At 48.0% G+C, this 18,664-nt stretch overlaps 2 protein-coding genes and 1 pseudogene across 3 annotated transcripts in view; 1 reads left to right on the top strand and 2 right to left on the bottom strand.

Annotated features, from left to right (window-relative positions):
* The first annotated feature begins 854 nt into the window (after positions 1 to 854).
* On the top strand, positions 855 to 9,104 carry TTLL2 (tubulin tyrosine ligase like 2). 2 transcript variants are annotated; one of them, XM_075411875.1, is made up of 5 exons: positions 855 to 1,004; positions 1,991 to 2,198; positions 3,314 to 3,554; positions 4,425 to 4,571; positions 5,154 to 9,104. In XM_075411875.1, exon 5 carries the CDS (start codon positions 5,162 to 5,164, stop codon positions 6,806 to 6,808), a length of 1,647 nt encoding a protein of 548 aa, XP_075267990.1. In that variant the 5' UTR covers positions 855 to 1,004; positions 1,991 to 2,198; positions 3,314 to 3,554; positions 4,425 to 4,571; positions 5,154 to 5,161; the 3' UTR covers positions 6,809 to 9,104. The 2 variants fall into 2 exon arrangements, with proteins under 2 accessions (XP_075267990.1, XP_075267989.1); XM_075411874.1 differs by having other exon boundaries at positions 4,425 to 4,583.
* LOC104338104 (cAMP-dependent protein kinase catalytic subunit alpha-like) lies at positions 7,595 to 8,203 on the bottom strand (annotated as a pseudogene).
* A 2,767-nt stretch (positions 9,105 to 11,871) lies between the features above and the next one.
* The window catches only part of LOC104338105 (uncharacterized), a 30,908-nt gene continuing 24,115 nt past the window's right edge, over positions 11,872 to 18,664 (bottom strand). The window contains 6 exon segments of the mRNA XM_075444056.1: positions 11,872 to 12,037; positions 13,172 to 13,389; positions 14,166 to 14,286; positions 14,652 to 14,736; positions 15,451 to 15,591; positions 18,090 to 18,188. Of these exon segments, the coding sequence (XP_075300171.1) occupies positions 13,200 to 13,389; positions 14,166 to 14,286; positions 14,652 to 14,736; positions 15,451 to 15,591; positions 18,090 to 18,188 (636 nt within the window). The 3' untranslated portion in view covers positions 11,872 to 12,037; positions 13,172 to 13,199.

The following is an 18,664-nucleotide window of genomic DNA, read 5'->3' as shown; positions in this document are numbered from 1 at the left end:
ATATTTACAGGCATTTCTAAGGTCCCCTCTCAGCCTTCTCTTCTCCAGGCTGAACAAGCCCAGCTCCCTCAGCCTCTCCTCGGAGGAGAGATGCTCCAGTCCCCTCATCATCCTCATAGCCCTCCGCTGGACTCCCTCCAGTAGCTCCTCATCTTTCTTGAACTGGGGAGCCCAGAACTGGACACAGCACTGCACATGGGGCCTCACCAGGGCAGAGCAGAGGGGAAGGAGAACCTCCCTCGACCTGCTGGCCACACTGCTCCTAATGCACCCCAGGATCCCACTGGCCTTCTGGGCAGCCAGGGCACGCTGCTGGCTCATGGTCACCCTGTCGCCCACAAGGTAATGAGCCTGGTAACGCTCATCTACAGAAAGCCTGGTGTTCTCCGGCATCCCCAGCCCCAAGCTGCCGTTCCCTAGAGGTCTACGAGCAGAGTCAGCCCTTCAGGCAAGAGAGCCATGAGCCGATGCAGGTAACGACCCATGAGAAAGCGCGGGCAACGAGGACACTGAGTGATGGGCCACCTATGCCGGGCAGGAGAGGCCCTGAGAGAGGACGGCTGAGCCATTGCTTCCACCCACGGCCAGGCCCCCTCCCCGAGGCCCACCCGGGGCAGGCCCCGACCCCCGAGGGAGAAGCCGGCTCGGGTAGAAAGGCTGCGGGCGGGTGAACCCCCGAGCCGCCCGGGAAGCGGCGGGGCAGCCGGGCTGAGCTCCGCCGGGACCTGCCGCCAGGGGGAGCAGAGGGCCCGGCCCTCCCTTCCCCATCGCCAAGCAACGGCCCGCGGCCGGCCGGGCCCGCCTCCCCCCGCCCGCAGCGTCCAGTGGGCCGCGCCGAGAGCAGGGCAGCCCGGCGGCCGGGCCCACGTACGATGTGCGGGGGGAGGCCGGGTCCCCACTCCGGCGTCCGCGGCGTTCAGCGCTCACGCCAGCGCGGTGCGGCCCCCGGCCCGGCTGTGGCCCAGCGCCTGTCACCGGGGCCGGGCGGAAACCTCGAGGAATCGGTAAAATGGTCGTTTCTGAAGGCAGGTCCCAAGGCGGGCGGCTTCCAGCCCCGGGGCCTGGCACCCCGGGGGCTTAAAGGCGATAGGGGAAGGCGCTGGTCGGTCTGGTGGGTGTAATTAGTGGAGGCTGATGGAGAGCTGGGCGTTCAGCTGGGCACGCGTCAAGCGAGTGAGGTTTGTGTTCGTTCATTTAGAGCAATGCCCGATCTGTGCTGCGTCCAGTGCTGGGCTCCCCAGTTCAAGAAAGATGAGGAGCTACTGGAGAGAGTCCAGCGGAGGGCTATGAGGATGAGGAGGGGACTGGAGCATCTCTCCTCCGAGGAGAGGCTGAGGGAGCTGGGCTTGTTCAGCCTGGAGAAGAGAAGGCTGAGAGGGGACCTTAGAAATGCCTCTAAATATCTGAAGGGTGGGGGTCAGGAGGACGGGGCCAGACTCTTTCCAGTGGTGCCCAGCAATAGGACAAGGGGCAACGGGCACAAACTGAAGCAGAGGAAGCTCCAGCTGAACAGGAGGAAGAACTTCTTCCCTCTGAGGGTGATGGAGCCCTGGCCCAGGCTGCCCAGAGGGGCTGTGGAGTCTCCTTCTCTGGAGATATTCCAGCCCCGCCTGGACGCGGTCCTGTGCAGCCTGCTGTGGGTGACCCTGCTTGGGCAGGGGGTTGGGCTGGGTGACCCACAGAGGTCCCTGCCAACCCCAAACGTTCTGTGATTCTGTGAGACCGTGATGGCACAGGTTGCCACGCGCTGGATTCACGTGCAGCAGTGCCTTCTGCTGAAACGCTGCCAACAGCGATGCAGAGCAGTGCAGAAGAGGCAAAGCTAACTGTGGTCTATGCGTTGACTCACCCAAATCCTACTTTCAGTTACATGGCTACTTTCAATTACATCATCTTTTTCATAATAATCTTTGCTCAAAGATTTGAACGAGCTGCTATAAAACTTGTTTAGTTTTGTGTAGTTGATTTTGTCACTTTGTTTTGTTTTTAGCACGTGACAAAGTGCTCTTTAGTAAGCAGGCAGGAAGGAAGGACCCCCGGGAAAGAAAGTGGCAGCAAAGACAGCAAAGATTTCCTGTGGCCACCACGTCAGGTGTATGTGCAAGCTCGGCAGCAAGCCCCCAACTTCCTGGGGTCTGAAGAGAAGCGCTGACTGCGAGAGACACAGCAAGACTACTTTCACCTTCGTGGTATTTCCTGTAAGTCCTGTTACATCATGACCACACTTCAGTACCTACTTAGCATGTTTTTGTCCTGTTCCCTGTAAACCCCTCACCCTGGGAATGCTCTCATTAAGGAGAATCCAGCTGCAGTCTGTACAGGGAGGGAATCTGATCTGCAAGGCATTCAGAGAAATAATCCCTTTGCAGTCTGGATCTTGCTCCCTTCCGACACTAGCTTAAGCCTGAGATAGAAGGGTACTGCAAGTCTGACTGTAAAACATCACTAAATATATGAATACCTGTGTTACTATTGGAATATAGAATTACATATTACTTTGTAACATAGAAAGTTACCCTACACAGAAATTCAAATTTTGGCTGCAGCCTCAGCCCATTAGTGAGGCATAAGGTCCGCTTCCAATAGGAGCCTCATCCCTTGCGTCCTGGACCAAGCTTGCTTCAAATCCCTTCATTTTCAGACAATGATTCCCTCCCTACAGCACATAAGATGGTCCAGGGATATTTTTAAGCTACATACTACACTCCTGTGGAAAAGTAGCCGTATAATTCTAACACCAGTGCTTCCCAGCCTCGCTGAAATACGTCCTGGACCCTTCTCTAAAACCCATCGAGCGCCCACTGAGGCTCTCCTGGCTTTGCTCCCTGCATTGCAACGCACTTGTTGCAGACTCCACAGCACTGCGTGCAGAAGAGCCCTGTGCTTTGTGGTTAGCCCTCGGAGCCTGGTCGCAGCAGCAGAACGCACTAGACAGCAGGGACGGGGATGCCTCGTACGAGGGAGTCACCGCTGCTGGGCTGGAGAGAGAAACGTGTTTGCTCATCATGCAAGAATTTTTTAATTGTTTTTCACATTTGAATCTTGAACTGTCTTGTGATTTGCAAAACTTTAGAATTATGTTAATTTACATTTTGATAATGGTAAAGCATTTCATTTCACATTTGGGCTTTTAATTTTAAAACTAAATTAGCATTTTAAAAAGTCTGAACCATTGTCTTTTTAAAAATGAAAATAAGATATTCTGACAGTTCCCAAACAGGAAAATTCAAAGGAAATAAACAAACCAGCAAAATATTACTTTTGTTCCCTGGAAGAAAGCTTTCCATTTCAATAAATTGTAATTTTTCCACAGGAAAAGCATCCCTGGCCGACGCAGCTGCACGTTGCACCGAGTACTTCCACGTGTGACGTGTTCCCTTGGTGTCTGCAGTTGTTTGGAAGGCAGAGGCTACTCGTTCTGGAGTCTAAAACTCAGTCTGGAAAGAAAGAGCCAGGACGTCACTCTGGTAGTAGGATGTGAAGGAGTCTGGTCCAGCGTGTGTCCCCCCCACCGTGTATTTCTTCTGCTGGCTGCTTTCTGAGAGGAGTTGGAGGTCAGTATGGGAATGCTGTGTCAGAACGGTCCTCGGCACAAGCGCTCTTCTCTCGTCCAAGACACTCTCTGTTCCAAACACTGAGTCTAATCCTCAGGGAGTGGCTCTGTAGCATTTCAGGAAATTAAAACTGAGAGAAACAGCAACACTCTGAGCTCTGCAGGTCCGTGGGACTTTTTGTCTGCTGTCCCACCACCCAGTAAGACAGGGGATTTAGTTGGAGTCTGATATATATTGAACTAGCTGGGGAGGGAAGAGCACCCTTCGTGGACTGTTTATATAAGAATTGCTATGCCCAGAATAACTCAAAAAGGTGTTTCTTACCCATAAAAATAGGTGGGGACCATGATCCACTTCCACTCTAGATACTGGGAAATGGTATTTCATTCAGTAACTACATACATTTCTATGGGACATGATTTTCTGGAGAGGGAAGTGAGGAGACAAGAATGTGCCCTGCTGTCCTGCTTTTGGTTAAAACAGAACCAGTTATCTTTCAGTGAATTTTCCTTTCAGCTAAGTTGTTCCAAGCAGCTGCATTTTTCTGAAGTTGGCTGCATATTTTTCAGACAGTGACCGCCCTCCAGAGCTGATAACCCCTGATGTTTATGGTTCTGCTGAGCTAACAGGAGGAGTGGAATGCAGAAAGACCCATGCTTATAATTATTTCTATAGCAGCCAATGTCATTGATAGATCTCTTATGTTTCACAAGTGAGGGGTCGTAAGGGTTGCACTTGCAGGGAGGAGCGGACAGAACAGGCGACCTGGGATTCCAGGATACCCAGCGTGGTATTTGTGCGCCATACGTGTCAGATCTCACTTTAGAGATGGGGGATCATGAGGGTCTCGCTTTCTTTGTCCATGCCCAGCTTCTGAAGAGGACCCTGCTCCTTGTCCTGCCTGCGATCCTGACCGGATTCCGATCAGTGCATTCCTGAATCCGTGGTATTGCCACTCTACATGGTGACAGCTGCTCTTCAGGAACTGGGAGAGCCTCACCGGAGGAGCAGCAGAAGGTTATCAGTGAGGTAAATCAGCCTATGTCAGTGGAGGAAAAGAGCATTGGAATCAATAGGCATTTTCCTACTGTCTACTGTCAGTTTTGCATCAGGCTTTATAATCTTAACCGAGAGAGTTTGCTCAGAGCAGGGCGCCCTGCGGGGTTAGCAGAATGTCTCGGTAATGCAGCAGTGCAAAGTGAGTCTTCCTAGGCAAAGTTATGGCCGTTAGGCTGAAGGCAGTTGCAAAAAAACCATAAAGTCTAAATATCCAAGAGTTACAAAAGCTTTAGGACAGCTACTGCTGTAGTAAGCTGCCTCAGAGAAAAAGTAAACCAAGTGTGGAGGCAGATAGCTGCAGCGGTCAGCGCTTTGTGCTGCCTGAACAGCTACCTGGAATCGATGCCCTTGCACATATCTTGCAGCTGAAACGCAGCCTTGGACTTCTCAGTGGTGGACCGTGGAAGCCCACGGGGGCAACGTGCTTTGAGAACACGCTGAGAGTGGCAGGCATTAGGAACGCATCGAGGCGGTGACGGCTAGCACAGTCTGTGGCATTAATTTCACCGTTTCCTTCCTGGTGCTTCTGTTTTCTTTCAGCTAGTGGGATGGAAGCGGTGGCAGAGGACTACGATACAAGAGATATCTTGAGGCCGTTGGTGTTCCGTCTCCATGAGAATGTCCCTGCAATAGTCCGTGAGGTTTTGCTGGAACGCGGCTGGACTGAGTTTGACAAGAAGGGGCAAGATGACACAGACTGGAACCTGTACTGGCGGAACTCACCTTTCCGCATGGCAGACCACCACAGCATTAAACCGTGGCAGAGGCTCAACCACTACCCAGAAGCTGTCCGCATCACCAGAAAAGACTACTTGGCAAGGCATCTGAAACGTATGAAAGGAGCGTATGGATCAGCCCTGTATGAATTTAGTCCAGTGGCATTCATCATGCCCAATGACTACATGAAATTCATAGCAGAATACAGCAAGGAGAGAGAGTCAGTGGGCAGAAGACCTAGCTACTGGATTTGCAAGCCTGTGGATCTCTCCCGTGGAAGGGGCATACTCATTTTCCAAGACATTAAAGACTTGGTGTATGACTGCGCAGTCATTGTGCAGAAGTACATTAGCAACCCCTTGCTCATTGCCGGGTATAAACTGGATCTGCGCCTTTACGTGTGTGTCACCAGCTTCCGCCCGCTCACCGTCTACACTTACGAAGAAGGGCTCGTGAGGTTTGCCACTGAAAAGTTTGACCTCGGTTCTCTGGACGATGTCTACGCCCACCTAACAAACACCAGCATCAACAAATATGGGGCTTCATATAAAAAATATAAAGAAGGGATTGGCTGTGGCTGCAAATGGACATTCAGCAAATTCCGTTCTTACCTGCGAATATTTGGGGTTGACGACGTGGTCCTCTGGCAGAAGATCAATAACATAGTGATTCTCACCCTGCTTGCTGTAACCCCCTTACCGGTGGCTTCCAACTGCTTTGAGCTCTTCGGCTTTGACATCCTGATTGATGACAAATTCAAGCCATGGCTTTTAGAAGTCAACTACAACCCGGCCTTGTGTTTAGACTGTTCCATCGACGACGCTGTGAAGAGAAAGCTCCTCCACGATGTTGTCGAGCTGCTGAACTACAAGCAGGTTGATGCTTTCAGGCAAAACCGAGTGGCTGGGGCAGAGGCTGGCAGATGGCGGGTGCCCTGGCGCGCAGCTGCCGAGAGTGCCAGCGGCCTGCTCCCTCGCCAAAAAGTGGCGAAATGCCCTTCTGCCTCTTCTGTGCGACCTGCCCTGCGGGCGGCCAGAGGATCAGGCCGGAAGGCGGCTAGCCTGGCCACGAAAACGGCCGCAGCGCATCCGAGAAAAACGCTGACTTCCCAGCTGCGGGAAGGGATGAACATGCCAAAAACACCCTCCGGAGGAAAAGCTGAAGCTGAAAATAAACAGCTCCCGGGAGCTGGGCATTCTCCACGCCAGCCTGCCCAGCTCAGCCGCTGGTTACCTACGCCTGACTTCTGCAACGACAAAACCATGCGCCCCTATTTCCTCTCTGATAAAGACCAGAGGCCTGTCCCCCGTGTAGGAGATTTTGTCCTTATTTTTCCCTTCAATGAAGCTGCGCTGCAAGCTTCCAGGGATGGGACAGACGTGAAGAGCATCATAAAGGAAATAAGCAAATCGGTGAGCAAACAGTTGCCATCAAAGCAGAACACAAAGAAAAGGGTAGGCTGTCTAACTGCTGTGTAACTTCAGTAACTTCAGTTACTGTGTAACTGCTGTGTTAGGTTATAGACACATATCATTTAAGTCTCACCCAAGGCATCCCAAGGGGGGGAGAAGCGAGGCTCAGCCCGTTGGCCGGTCCCGGCTGTCGGAGGCACTCTGAGGTGGAGTTTCCCTTGACTCGCTCACGGTGTTCTCTTCTTTTCCTCTGAAGATCTTCTTCTCCGAAAATCTACGGTGTTATCTTCTTCTCCAAAAATCCCCCATTTCCCTGGCTATTTTTATATCTTTTCTGCCTTTAAGGTGGAGTTTGAGTGACTGTAGTCATACATACTTTTTATCAGGATTAGTGTAAAATTCTCTCGCTTCACTTTTAAAGGTCGAGTTTACGAAAAATCGAGAGCGCAGACTCGAAGAGGGGTGGTCGCACCTCGGAGGTGGGGAGCCTTCAGGATGGAGGTGTGTTTTGGTATTATAATGATATTAAAACGAGCAAAGTTCACGAGAGGATAGCACTCTGGCAAGGTTTCGAAAACCTGTTGGCTCCGGGGGCCAGCTGAGCTGCTGATCAGTTCTAGAGAACCATCTCTTCCCGCTTTATCATCACGGAGCAGGGCCACGGAGTCTCCACTCCGTTCCGTCCTCTATGGTACATGGCAGGGAGTTGCTGTATTAGTGGATTCCTCGCCTGCCTGCTGCAGCTGTGTCCCATCCTCAGAGCTCCTTTGGATTTCATGCTTTCCCTCAATGGTGAACACTGTTACGTTTTTCATATAAACCTTAATTTTCAGATGTAAAACCTTAATTTTACTAATAATTCCACACCATGTATTCCGGGGTGCCGCACAGCATCCTGGTCCGGCCCCTTACTCGTTTGGCCAGGGCGAAATCTACCACTTTGATGTAGCCTTGCTGGTCAATGAGCAGGTTCTCGGGCTTCAGGTCGCGGTAGATGATGTCCATCGTGTGCAGGTACTCCAAGGCCAGTACGATTTGGGCAGCGTAGAAGCGGGCGTGGGGCTGTTTGAAGCTCCTGCTGCCGTGGAGGTGGGAGAACAGCTGCCCCCCTGCGATGTGCTCCATCACCAAGTACAGGTTGGAGTTGTCAGGGACATCCTGGGGAGGGTGGGGACCACCCTGGGGACCATGGTGGCAGTGATGGGGACCAATCTTGAAGGACTACTCAAGGTGGACGAGGAAGGGGAAGGCGACAGCCTGCAGGATCCGCTTCTCGTTCAGCGTGTGCTCGATCAGCTTCAGCTTCACTATCTGCCCCGAGACGATCTTCTCAAAGATCTGGTCGGGCTGTGCTGCGAAGAAGGGGGGGCACCAGGCCACCATCTCGTAGATGAGGACCCCCAGGGACCCCCAGTCCACGGCCTTACTGCACCCTTTGCCGAGGATGGCTTCCGGTGCCATCCTCCACATATCATAAATGACAACTTTAGCTGGAATCACACAGAATCACAGAACGGTAGGGGTTGGCAGGGCCCTCTGTGGGTCACCCAGCCCAACCCCCTGCCCAAGCAGGGTCACCCAGAGCAGGCTGCACAGCACCGCGTCCAGGCGGGTCTGGAATATCTCCAGAGAAGGACACTCCACAACCTCCCTGGGCAGCCTGGGCCAGGGCTCCATGACCCTCAGAGGGAAGAAGTTCTTCCTCCTGTTCAGCTGGAACTTCCTCTGCTTCAGTTTGTGCCTGTTGCCCCTTGTCCTGTCATTGGGCACCACTGAAAAGAGCTTGGCCCCATCCTCCTGACCCCCACCCTGCAGATATTTAGAGGCATTTCTAAGGTCCCCTCTCAGCCTTCTCTTCTTCAGGCTGAACAAGCCCAGCTCCCTCAGCCTCTCCTTGCAGGGGAGATGTTCCAGTCCCCTCACCATCCTTGTAGCCCTCCGCTGGACTCTCTCCAGTAGCTCCTCATCTTTCTTGAACTGGGGAGCCCAGAACTGGACAGAGTACTCCGGATGAGGCCTCACCAGGGCAGAGTAGAGGGGAAGGAGAACCTCCCTCGACCTGCTGCCCACACTCCTCTTGAGGCACCCCAGGATCCCATTGGCCTTCTTGGCAGCCAGGGCACGCTGCTGGCTCATGGTTAACCTGTCGTCCACCAGGACACCCAGGTCCCTCTCCACAGAGCTGCTCTCCAGCAGGTCCACCCCAAGCCTGTACTGATGCGTGGGAAGGAGGGAGATGTACGCTGAAATTGTGTTAGATAAACAATACACAATTTAAAAGCTGTAATTTAGCAGTTACTGAGAGAGCTTATTTTCTTAGAAGTGCTGATTTTTAAAAATAATTCTTGCAATACTAAAGTAATCCCAGAATAAAAATGGAGAATTGCATTTCTCAAAACATCCTCAGAAATGCCAGTCTCTGTTTATTACTTTCTCAGCGATCTTTGCTTCTTTTCTGTTCCTAACTAAGGGGCCTTTATGACTTGAAAAACTGGTCACATCACATCAGGGAGCATTCAATATGCATTCAGTTTGCAAAGGTGCAGGTAATATAAATGGCACAAAACTATCATGTTTTTGAAGAATCCAGTGAGCTTTCCCACATTCATTTCCAGAAATGAATTTTGTATGAAACAACAGTATGAAATAACTTTCATTTTATGACCAGTAGATTTCACAGAATCACAGAATGTTATGGGTTGGAAGGGACCTCTGGGGATCACAGAATCACAGAATCACAGAATAGTAGGGGTTGGAAGGGACCTCTGTGGGTCATCTAGTCCAACCCTCCTGCCGAAGCAGGGTCACCTACAGTAGGCTGTGGAGGACCTTGTCCAGGCGGGGTTTGAATATCTCCAGAGAAGGAGACTCCACCTTTTGGAAAGTAATTTTTAAAAAATCCATATACTGCTCCAGTGTTTTGTTTCAGATAAACTCTTGAAATAATCAGGCTTCCCAAGGTAACAGAGAAATTTGTTATCAGAGGGCAGAATATAAACTGCAGGTATCACGTTCAGAAGACTGGCTCGAACCTCCCTCTTGCAGATTCTGCGTTAGCCACCTGATGGGCACAGTGGTTAGGTAGCTTGGTGTTGCTTGCAGTAAAACTTTGGTGATCAGCTGTGCGTGGAAAAATGCTAACGCTGAACTGAAGCGTTTGAGGTGGTCCAAATACTGCCCTTCCCTCGTACGTCTCTGCTGCCCTCAGCTGTCGGAATGGAAGCGGCTCTGTTCAGCGGTCACAGCAGACTCGAAATTTGAATCAAAATTGTAGCCAAACACTGGGTGTAGCATGCTGCTGCTAGTGCCAGAAAACCTGTGGAGAGATGAGAAGTGGGGATTCCCAGCTGTGTTCCGTCTCCCTGAAGGGTTCATAAAGATTTGTTCACTATAAACCCTATAGGACAAAAAAGTGTAGTAAATCATAGAATCACAGAATGGTTTGGGTGGGAAGACACCCAAAAGATCATCTGGTTCCAACTCCCCTGCTGTGGGCAGGGACATCTTCCACCAGCCCAGGCTGCTCAAAGCCCTGTCCAGCCTGGCCTTGAACACTTCCATCCCCAACTTGTCTGGGCAACCTGTGCCAGCACATCATCACCCTCATAGTAAAGAATTTCTTACTTATAACTAACCCAAATCTAAAGTAGGTGTGGGCATTGCTGTAGTTCAGGTATGTATGCAGCCACACCTAATTTGGGTTACGTGTGTTGCTACAGCTATGGACCATAGCTGGTAGAGCCACTGCTGCTGCTGGTTCACCAGTGCGAGTGGAAGGTGGAGGAGACAGAATCACAGAATCACAGAATGGTAGGGGTTGGAAGGGACCTCTGTGGGTCATCTAGTCCAACCCTCCTGCCAAAGCAGGGTCACCTACAGTAGGTTGTAGAGGACCTTGTCCAAGCGGGTCTTGAATATCTCCAGAGAAGGAGACTCCACAGCCTCCCTGGGCAGCCTGTTCCAGTGCTCCGTCACCCTCAGAGGGAAGAAGTTCTTCCTCATGTTCAGATGGAACTTCCTGTGCTTCAGTTTGTGCCCATTGCCCCTTGTCCTGTCGCTGGGCACCACTGAAAAGAGCTTGGCCCCATCCTCCTGACACCCACCGTGCAGATATTTGTAAGTATGTTAGGTCCCCTCGCAGCCTTCTCCAGGCTGAACAAGCCCAGCTCCTTCAGCCTCACCTCGTAGGGGAGATGTTCCAGTCCCCTCACCATCCTGGCAGCCCTCGGGGTGTGCGAGTCGGCCTGTGACATGTAGCGTGGCACGTGTCACAACCGGGCTGTGGAGGACTCCCAGTTACACCTGGCGGAGCTTGGCGTTGATGTAGGTGTGTTTCTGTCCCCTCCTTTCCGCGCGCGCACACGCGTGTCGGCAAGGTGGATGCCTACGTCAGCGAGGGGTGTGCGTACGTCAGCGCGGGGTTTGCACACGCACAGCAGCAAGGCGGATGCGTGCATCAGCAAGGGGTTTGCACACACGCATCGCTGCGTGCACGGTTTTAGAGAGCGACCTGCGCATTTCCCCCATGTGTTACACCGGTGCAGGACCGATTCCAGAATCAGAATGTTCCTGCAAGTACAGTCGAGAGTGCTTAATGAAGCAAGGTACAAGCAGCATGCAAACAGAATTGTTGCTTATTAAATTCACAATTAGAAGGGATTATATACACAGGTTATTGAACAGCAATTCAAGGCTAAAAGCTGCAAACAAAGCCTGTTTTCTGCATTACTATAGAAACAAAGAGAATGTCAGCATATTAACCAGAGAACAGGGGCCTTTTGTTAAAAGGAATTCCTAGGAACAAAAATAGTGGTGCTTTAGAAGACATAAGTATCACATCTAGTTTTGCAGCCAAACTGAAAACATTAATCACAGTCACTTATTTCATTACGCTTAACTGAGAAAAAAAATCAACACAAATTTGTTTTAGGCAGCATAAGGCAGCACTGAAGTGAAATTCTCAGTGAAACACGTGGAAAAGAATAGTATCTTGGATTTCTTTTAGTTAGAGTTTCCTTTTACAAAACACATAAAGTATACTAAATATTTCACTAGTGAAAGCAGAGGTTTATAAGTTGTTCCTTTGTTGTACAGGAGTAAAGGAAAAACAATGCAATTTTATTCCACCAGCCGACATCAAACTGCATGGATGTTCACAGCATCATAATTAAATTCATAAAGTGAAGCATCTGTATGATCAATATTAGCAACACTTCTTGCTCTATTCAATCTGTTTCTTCCAAAGATGCACTGGGATTTGAGTGGTGATTTGTTGATAGTCTGACCCGCTGGAAACTGAAGAGAAGAAAGAGCAATTCCATCATCTTGCAATTATTTTGAGCTTAGAAAAATAAGAGTTTTCTTATTAGATAAGCCTGAGCAGCATGCCATGAAGGTGTGTTTGTTGCTAGAGGAATTGGAGGGGCAGAAGGAGGTAATTGGTCTGCTCAGTCAATGGGCAGGTGGTGAGCTGAGCTCTACAGGGGAAATGCTTCAGCGCTTTGGAAGGACTCAAGACAGGTGATGGACAGGCAGTCTATGGGGAGGGCAGCTGAAAGCAGCATCTGATAAATTATTAATCCCCCTAGGTATCAAGTGCAATCCAAAGAGCCTTAAAGCTGGAGAGATGCACTGACCAGAAATATGTTTGCACGACTGGAAGAGTAAAGGCTGTAGTGGGAGAGGTTAATTCAAAAACAAAGCAACACGGAGGAGGTCTGATAAAAGACTGCTGGAGGAAGAAGAAAGGGCTGTTTCATCTGGAATAGTGACCAGGGTGGAATGAACATTGCATTTGGTCTTCAAACGCAGAAGACAGAGTTCTTGGATTACGATTGTATGATTATTGGATAATATAGGTTGGACGGGGCGTTCAGAGCTGTGACTGTTCACTCAACTCCTGCTCAGCTTTTGGTCTAATGTACAGCTCATAGTAACGTCTGGCACTTGCTGGGGTCTTCTGCTCCAAAGAACCCAACCAAACTGAAAACATTAATCACTTCCACAATTTTGGTGGTGGTTAACTGAGAGAAAAATAACATTTAGATTTGTTTTAGTCAGGATAAGGCAACACTGAACTGAAATTCAAAAAAGTGTGTAGATTTGATGTTCTCACACCATGCTCCTTCGTCGTAGTCACTTTTGTAACTAACTAGCAGAAAAACACGTGAAAGTGCGGTCAGTACCATGAAACAAACACTTTGATGAGAAGTACTATGGGCATTTATTGAAGTGTTGCATACACAAAGAGGGCATGACCACATCTCCTTCAGGCCTTGCTCAAAAGACACTTCATTCGCGTAAGGGTATTCCAGAGAGCACTGAGCCAAAGTTGAGTTTCAGCCCTACACATCCATCCCTTCGTTTTCACAAGGCTTAAAACCTTCCGAACAGTTCTGACCTGCCAGGAAAACGGGTGGAGCCACTTACGGACAGCGCAGCCCTTTGAGGGGAGGAATCACTGCTCATCTCGGATGATGTTACCTTCTTCGTCTTTGATTCGAGCTGGGCTGGTGGTGTGCTTGGTTTCCTTCCTGCCGTTGCGGTACACGGTTTTTACAGTGCCATCAGGGTACTCCCACCTCTTGAACTGCACAGTCTGAACCTCCTTTTGGCCATTACTGAATACCACTATTTTATCTCCATTCCTGAAAGGAATAGCAGTGAAGGAAGTGATGAGAAGGCACTATCTGTTGTTAACTCCCTGAGCTGTCTAATGGGACATGATGAAAGTGGAGAAGAACGTCAAGCAACAACTTTCTCAGGTTATAATGCACCTCAGAATTTACACGGGGTGGCATTAGAGAGCTGATCTCACAATAAGATTTCAATAGGGTGGTACTTCAGTACCTAATAAAATCCTAATACCTAATGGATGGTAGGGTGTGCATTTTACATGACTCCTTCACGCAGGGATCTCCAGGCATTCTGCAAACAGGAAAGCTGTCTTGCAAGAGGATCCTGCCGAAGCCCAGAAGAGGCATGTGTAAGAAAGCCCTGGTGTTAATTTTCCTCTTTTTACATGGAGGAATAAAGAGATAATACAAGAAATGCCTTGCCCAAGATCAGAAAGGGAGCCAAAAAGCTGGGAATAGAGCTCAGGAGTCCTCATCCTGAGTCCTTTAGTACCCACGTTGTTAACACAGGCAACTGGTGATCTCCCAGCAACCCTGGCCAGTGTAAAGTTACGTGGAAGTAAATGAGGAATATTTCACAGTCGCTTTGCCAGGGATAAACTTATCATCCAAGGTGGAAGTGAACAATTTTCAGTGCCTCGTTGTAGCAAAACCCTCGTTATCTTACAAATCCTTTCTCCTTTCATCTGGAAATTTCCCAGCCATGCAGAATCCAACCACAGTTTTAAATGTCAGTATCGTTGTACCCGTGTCTAATATCTGGTTCCTGTCACCAACACGAGACTTACTTTTCTACTTTTACTACTGTACCATCTGGGAAAAAAGTTTCCTTGGTTCCGTCACTATGCAGGCATTTCACTGTGTGGCCTGGGAACACAATTTCTCGTGTGCTGTCAGGATAATGTTTCTCTGTGGAAAAGAAGATGTAAAAAGTCTGTCCAGTGGTCTTTCATGTTGATTTACACAGAGCTAGATCAGATTTTTTTTGGACGTTGTAGTGAGGGTGGAAATGATATCCAGCATAGTGCTAAAGAAATTAAAGAATCGAATAATCAGATAATCAAATTTAGAAGAGATGCATTTACATCACGTGAGTATCTTTGTTTTGTAGGAGGAAACTGAGCAGTACGGTGATGGAACATACTGGAAATGAAATCCACAGGCAATGCAAAACGAGAAGAAAATACCCAATCTGCCGGAGTCAGAATCAGATAACACTTTCATAATAGAAACCTTCCTGCACATATAGTTCACATCTCTGAGCTCTCGCATACCTATCTGATTATTAGGGAACTGCAGCACCTCCAGGCCGTTTGGATAAGCAGTGTGAGTTGTCTGTGCATCTGCATAATAATAAATCTGGAAGGAGAGCGAAGAGTTTGCAGCATGTTGACAGTATTTGCATAAGCAAATTCAACCATAACAATGTGCTTAAAAGTAAGCCATCTTAAAAAAAGTCATTTCAAGGTCATTTTCTGTATCTTTCCTCCATAAAAATAGGTATGTTTGCATTGCTGTTCCTTCCTCTCATTCACCCCCCTCCTCATGGCTGTGTCTAAATGATGGTACTTTCATCTTTCGTAGCACACAAAAGAACAGTGCATGCATGAGAGTCATCTTCCCACCTCTTCACTTTGGCTCCCATCCATGCACTATTCATTTAAAATAGTCCCACTGCTGCCAAGATCTCATTTATTTTCACTCTAGCTCAAATTATTATTAACTATTTATATTTACATAGTGCCAAGAGGGAAGAACCCCCTGTGCTACCTACCCTACAAATGTATAAAACCCAGTCCTTGCTTCAGATGGCTGCCCCTGCCCTTTGCCTGCTTTCAGTCGCCTTTAATCTGCTTGGCCAACTACCCATCTGTTCCTTCTTTGACTGTTACCTTCATCTCTTTCCATTTTTGTCCTTGTAGATGGAGCAGTTTCACCACTCCGGATTGTTAAACCAACTCCCTTCCTCATCAGTTTCTCCCAGAAATGATAGATCAAGATAAATGATAGGACCTTGTTGGAAAATTGCTTAATCGTTTTATTTCCCTTAAAGAAAAAACAGAAGGTACACACCACTCTCTGATCTGGCATGATCTTCTTTACATCTCCATTGAAAAAGCTAATCGTCGTCATCCTTTTGTCAGTGCTGATCTCTTTTTTAGTACCGTTGCGGAAAGTGATGATTCGGCGTCCATCAGTAAGCACCTCTTCTACCTTCAAACACAGAGAGCATCTGATGTAAATGGAGTCAAGGCAATGAGTAACACTGCACTGCTTTCCAGTTAAACTGGAGCTTGGAGTAAGTCACGCTATGCCTTTGTGTTTCGAAAACTCTCTCTGCAGCACGCGTACATGACTTTTGCCTCATTTGCCTGTAAAAGAGACCGTAAGCAATTTTCTTTTCACAAAATGAACATACTTGTAGTGCTCGGCCCAAGTTCCCACCCCACCACCTTGTTTTTCTGTTAAGCGAGGTGAGGCACACAGCCTGTGGCAAGGCAGAAGCCCTGCAGGTTTTTCCGTGACCAACTGCAGTGAGTTACTGTCTCTACTCATTTCGTATACGCTGGAACACGTTCCACACAAGTCACTCAGGAGACCCTGGTTCTGCATTGTGTGAACCAAAATGATCAAGCTTGATGTGTTAACACAGACTTCTGACATATTTTGGCAACCATTTGATTCCAGTTGCAGTAATGTAACCCTGTATGGACACTCAGTACTACAGAGTCAAATGTGGCTGCATGTAGAGAGCTGCAAAATTGCCCAAGACTTCGTAACAACAGTGGGCAATAATGTTTTCAGTGTGCTCTTCTACAAACAATACGTTGGTCAAAAAAGACTTCGTGCCTAGCATAGCCTCTGGTTAATCAATTTTCCTGGGATTACTGCGGCAGCTGGTTCTGTTACAGCATATGTCACATCCCATAACATAATTCGTTTGGTGAAGTCCAAGGGAAAAGACAACCAGAAGATGCGCTATAGCTCTGCCATATGGTTCCGATATTATCAGGCTCGCTACAAAAAGGGAATACCTCCCAATCACAAAAAAAAAACAACCCAAACCCCCCAAAAAAAAAAAAAAGAATAAGCATGCTTGGGGGAAGAGAAATGTGGTGTTTCCCCAAAAAGGCATTGTAATGATTACCAAGGGCAAGATTTTAGTTTTTAGAAATGACTTTATTTAAACATTACTAGTGAGTAATGGAAAGATGTTCTTACACCTACCTGTGACAAAAGGCATTGCTACAAGAAGTCCACATAGTTTAAAAGAGAGTTAATATCTCTTTATAAAGGCATCAGTCCCCATTTTGACCTGTCTCTCTAGTTGCACAACAAAGTCCAACCCACCAATCAAGATTATGAATAAAATCCAGTGGTAAAAATGTCAGAGTGAACCTTTTTCACATTTATTTTTCTCGTGAGGATGAAAACAACATATATTGTCTTTTCTACTTCTGCAGGAGGGAACTGTGATCGGTAGAAGCTTTCACAGAGCCCATCTTGGCATTAGCTATTAAAGAATTGGCAGCTCAGAGCAGCATTCCCTGAACAACTGTTACATTGCAAAAGGCATTTCTATGACTGCTCACGGTTTCATTAATCAACACCTTCATGGGCGGCGTGAGAAGAGAAGCCCAGAACTGAACAGACACAGAAATTGAATTAGTGTCTTAGCTTTATCTAGCAAAAAAACATATCCAGAATTGACAACTCGGTCAACACCGAGAGAATGTTTGAACAGGATAAGCCTGCTTGGAGCAGTGTAACTGAGGAGAGATCGGGGCTGAGTTCAGATCTGGCCTAGATGAGCAGTGACAGTGTTGGAAGGAGTGCTTGGCTGTCAGCAGTGAAACGAGCTCCAGCTCCCTTGGTCACCTTGCTGACAGCCTTTCCCAAGAGCAATGCACAAAACTTCCACTGCATAGGCTCGTCTACCGAATCAGCCTTTCAAGATGGTTCCTGAGGTGCAGGAAAGGTGGCGTGGCCACTCAGGAATGAATTACCCAGTTCTGTGGCAAGGAGTGCAAGGACACAATGGGAAGCCAGCAGGAACTGGCCACTCATCCTCTCCTGGAAGACAAGGACTTCCAGGGAAGGGATGAAACCAGCTGCCAAGGTGAGCTGTGGCCTCAGGACCAGGGGCAGCTGGAAGCCATCTCTAGATGCAGTGGGGGAATCGCTGGGGATTTTGACAGGTGCCTTGGGCAAACTGCCTAGAAGCCAACTCCACTGATGCTACTCCAGGTGTAGCCAGCTGTCTATAACGAAAGACTTCTCCCACAAGTGGTGTCCAGCTGGCAGAGCTCACTGACATTAGATTCACTTCCAAGGAAAGAGAAGAATGGCCTTTAATCTTGCACTACAAAACACCATCACTACCCCACCAGCACATTTTTGTTTCTAGTGGTGAGCATATCGTTCGTCCCAGCCATCAAATGGAGTAGCTGAAACAAAAAGGACTTGGTGAAAGTCATAGAGCAGATCCATGTGGGAGATGAGAAAATAGTTTGGTTGTTTGATTTCCAGCCCATCAGCTATGCATATTTCCTACCATTCCTGGTGTGAACTTCACACTTCTGCTCTCCATTAAAGAGCAAACACTTAATTGGAGACATAATTGTCTATGGCTACTTGAAGCAGTGATTCACATCTATACGGCAGTCCCGTTGATGATGTCTTCAAGTATTTTTCACCCTATTTTATCTCACCTTTCCATCACGATATTCTATTTTTTCCTGCACCTCTTCCTCACTTTTTCTTCTTTCTTGCTGTAACATTGACCTTGTAGATAATATTGATTTTGGAGGCTACATTATGAAAAGATCACAGTCAGTGTTATACAAACAGAAATGTTTTTAAAATATTTTCATTAATTTTAATCAGCTGTGCAAAACCCATAATTACTTTCACACACATAGAGGAAAACTGCCATTCTTTCTGGTATTGCCTTGCATTTGTAACGAATTTTGATCTTCTAGTCATAACTAGAAATGTTGCACATTAACTCCAGCTAACTTCAGTTTGAAAAGCAAAAGATAGCAGAGAGAAAGTCCAAAAATGATGTGACGAGAGCATTCTGGCAAAACTGCACTATAGGAAGTGGAGAGAATAAACACAAGAACAAAGAACAGAACTATCTCTGAATTTATATTTATATTTAAATATATATATATATTTATATAATGGGTTACTGATTTGCAAAGAGAGGTACCTGTGTCAGCTAGAACCACCCTTCCAAAGCAAATTGCACGGTTCTTAGCTGTAGGCAATGCTAACTATGTAA

Source organism: Opisthocomus hoazin, chromosome 2 (genome assembly GCF_030867145.1).
Source record: "Opisthocomus hoazin isolate bOpiHoa1 chromosome 2, bOpiHoa1.hap1, whole genome shotgun sequence".
Lineage (NCBI taxonomy): Eukaryota > Metazoa > Chordata > Aves > Opisthocomiformes > Opisthocomidae > Opisthocomus > Opisthocomus hoazin.
The sequence above is the reverse complement of the archived record's forward strand: the minus strand, read 5'-3'. Positions and strand labels throughout refer to the sequence as shown.

Bases quoted from the DNA above. Each gene is read 5' to 3' on its own strand.
- TTLL2 (XM_075411875.1), top strand. From the start codon at position 5,162: ATGGAAGCGGTGGCAGAGGACTACGATACAAGAGATATCTTGAGGCCG.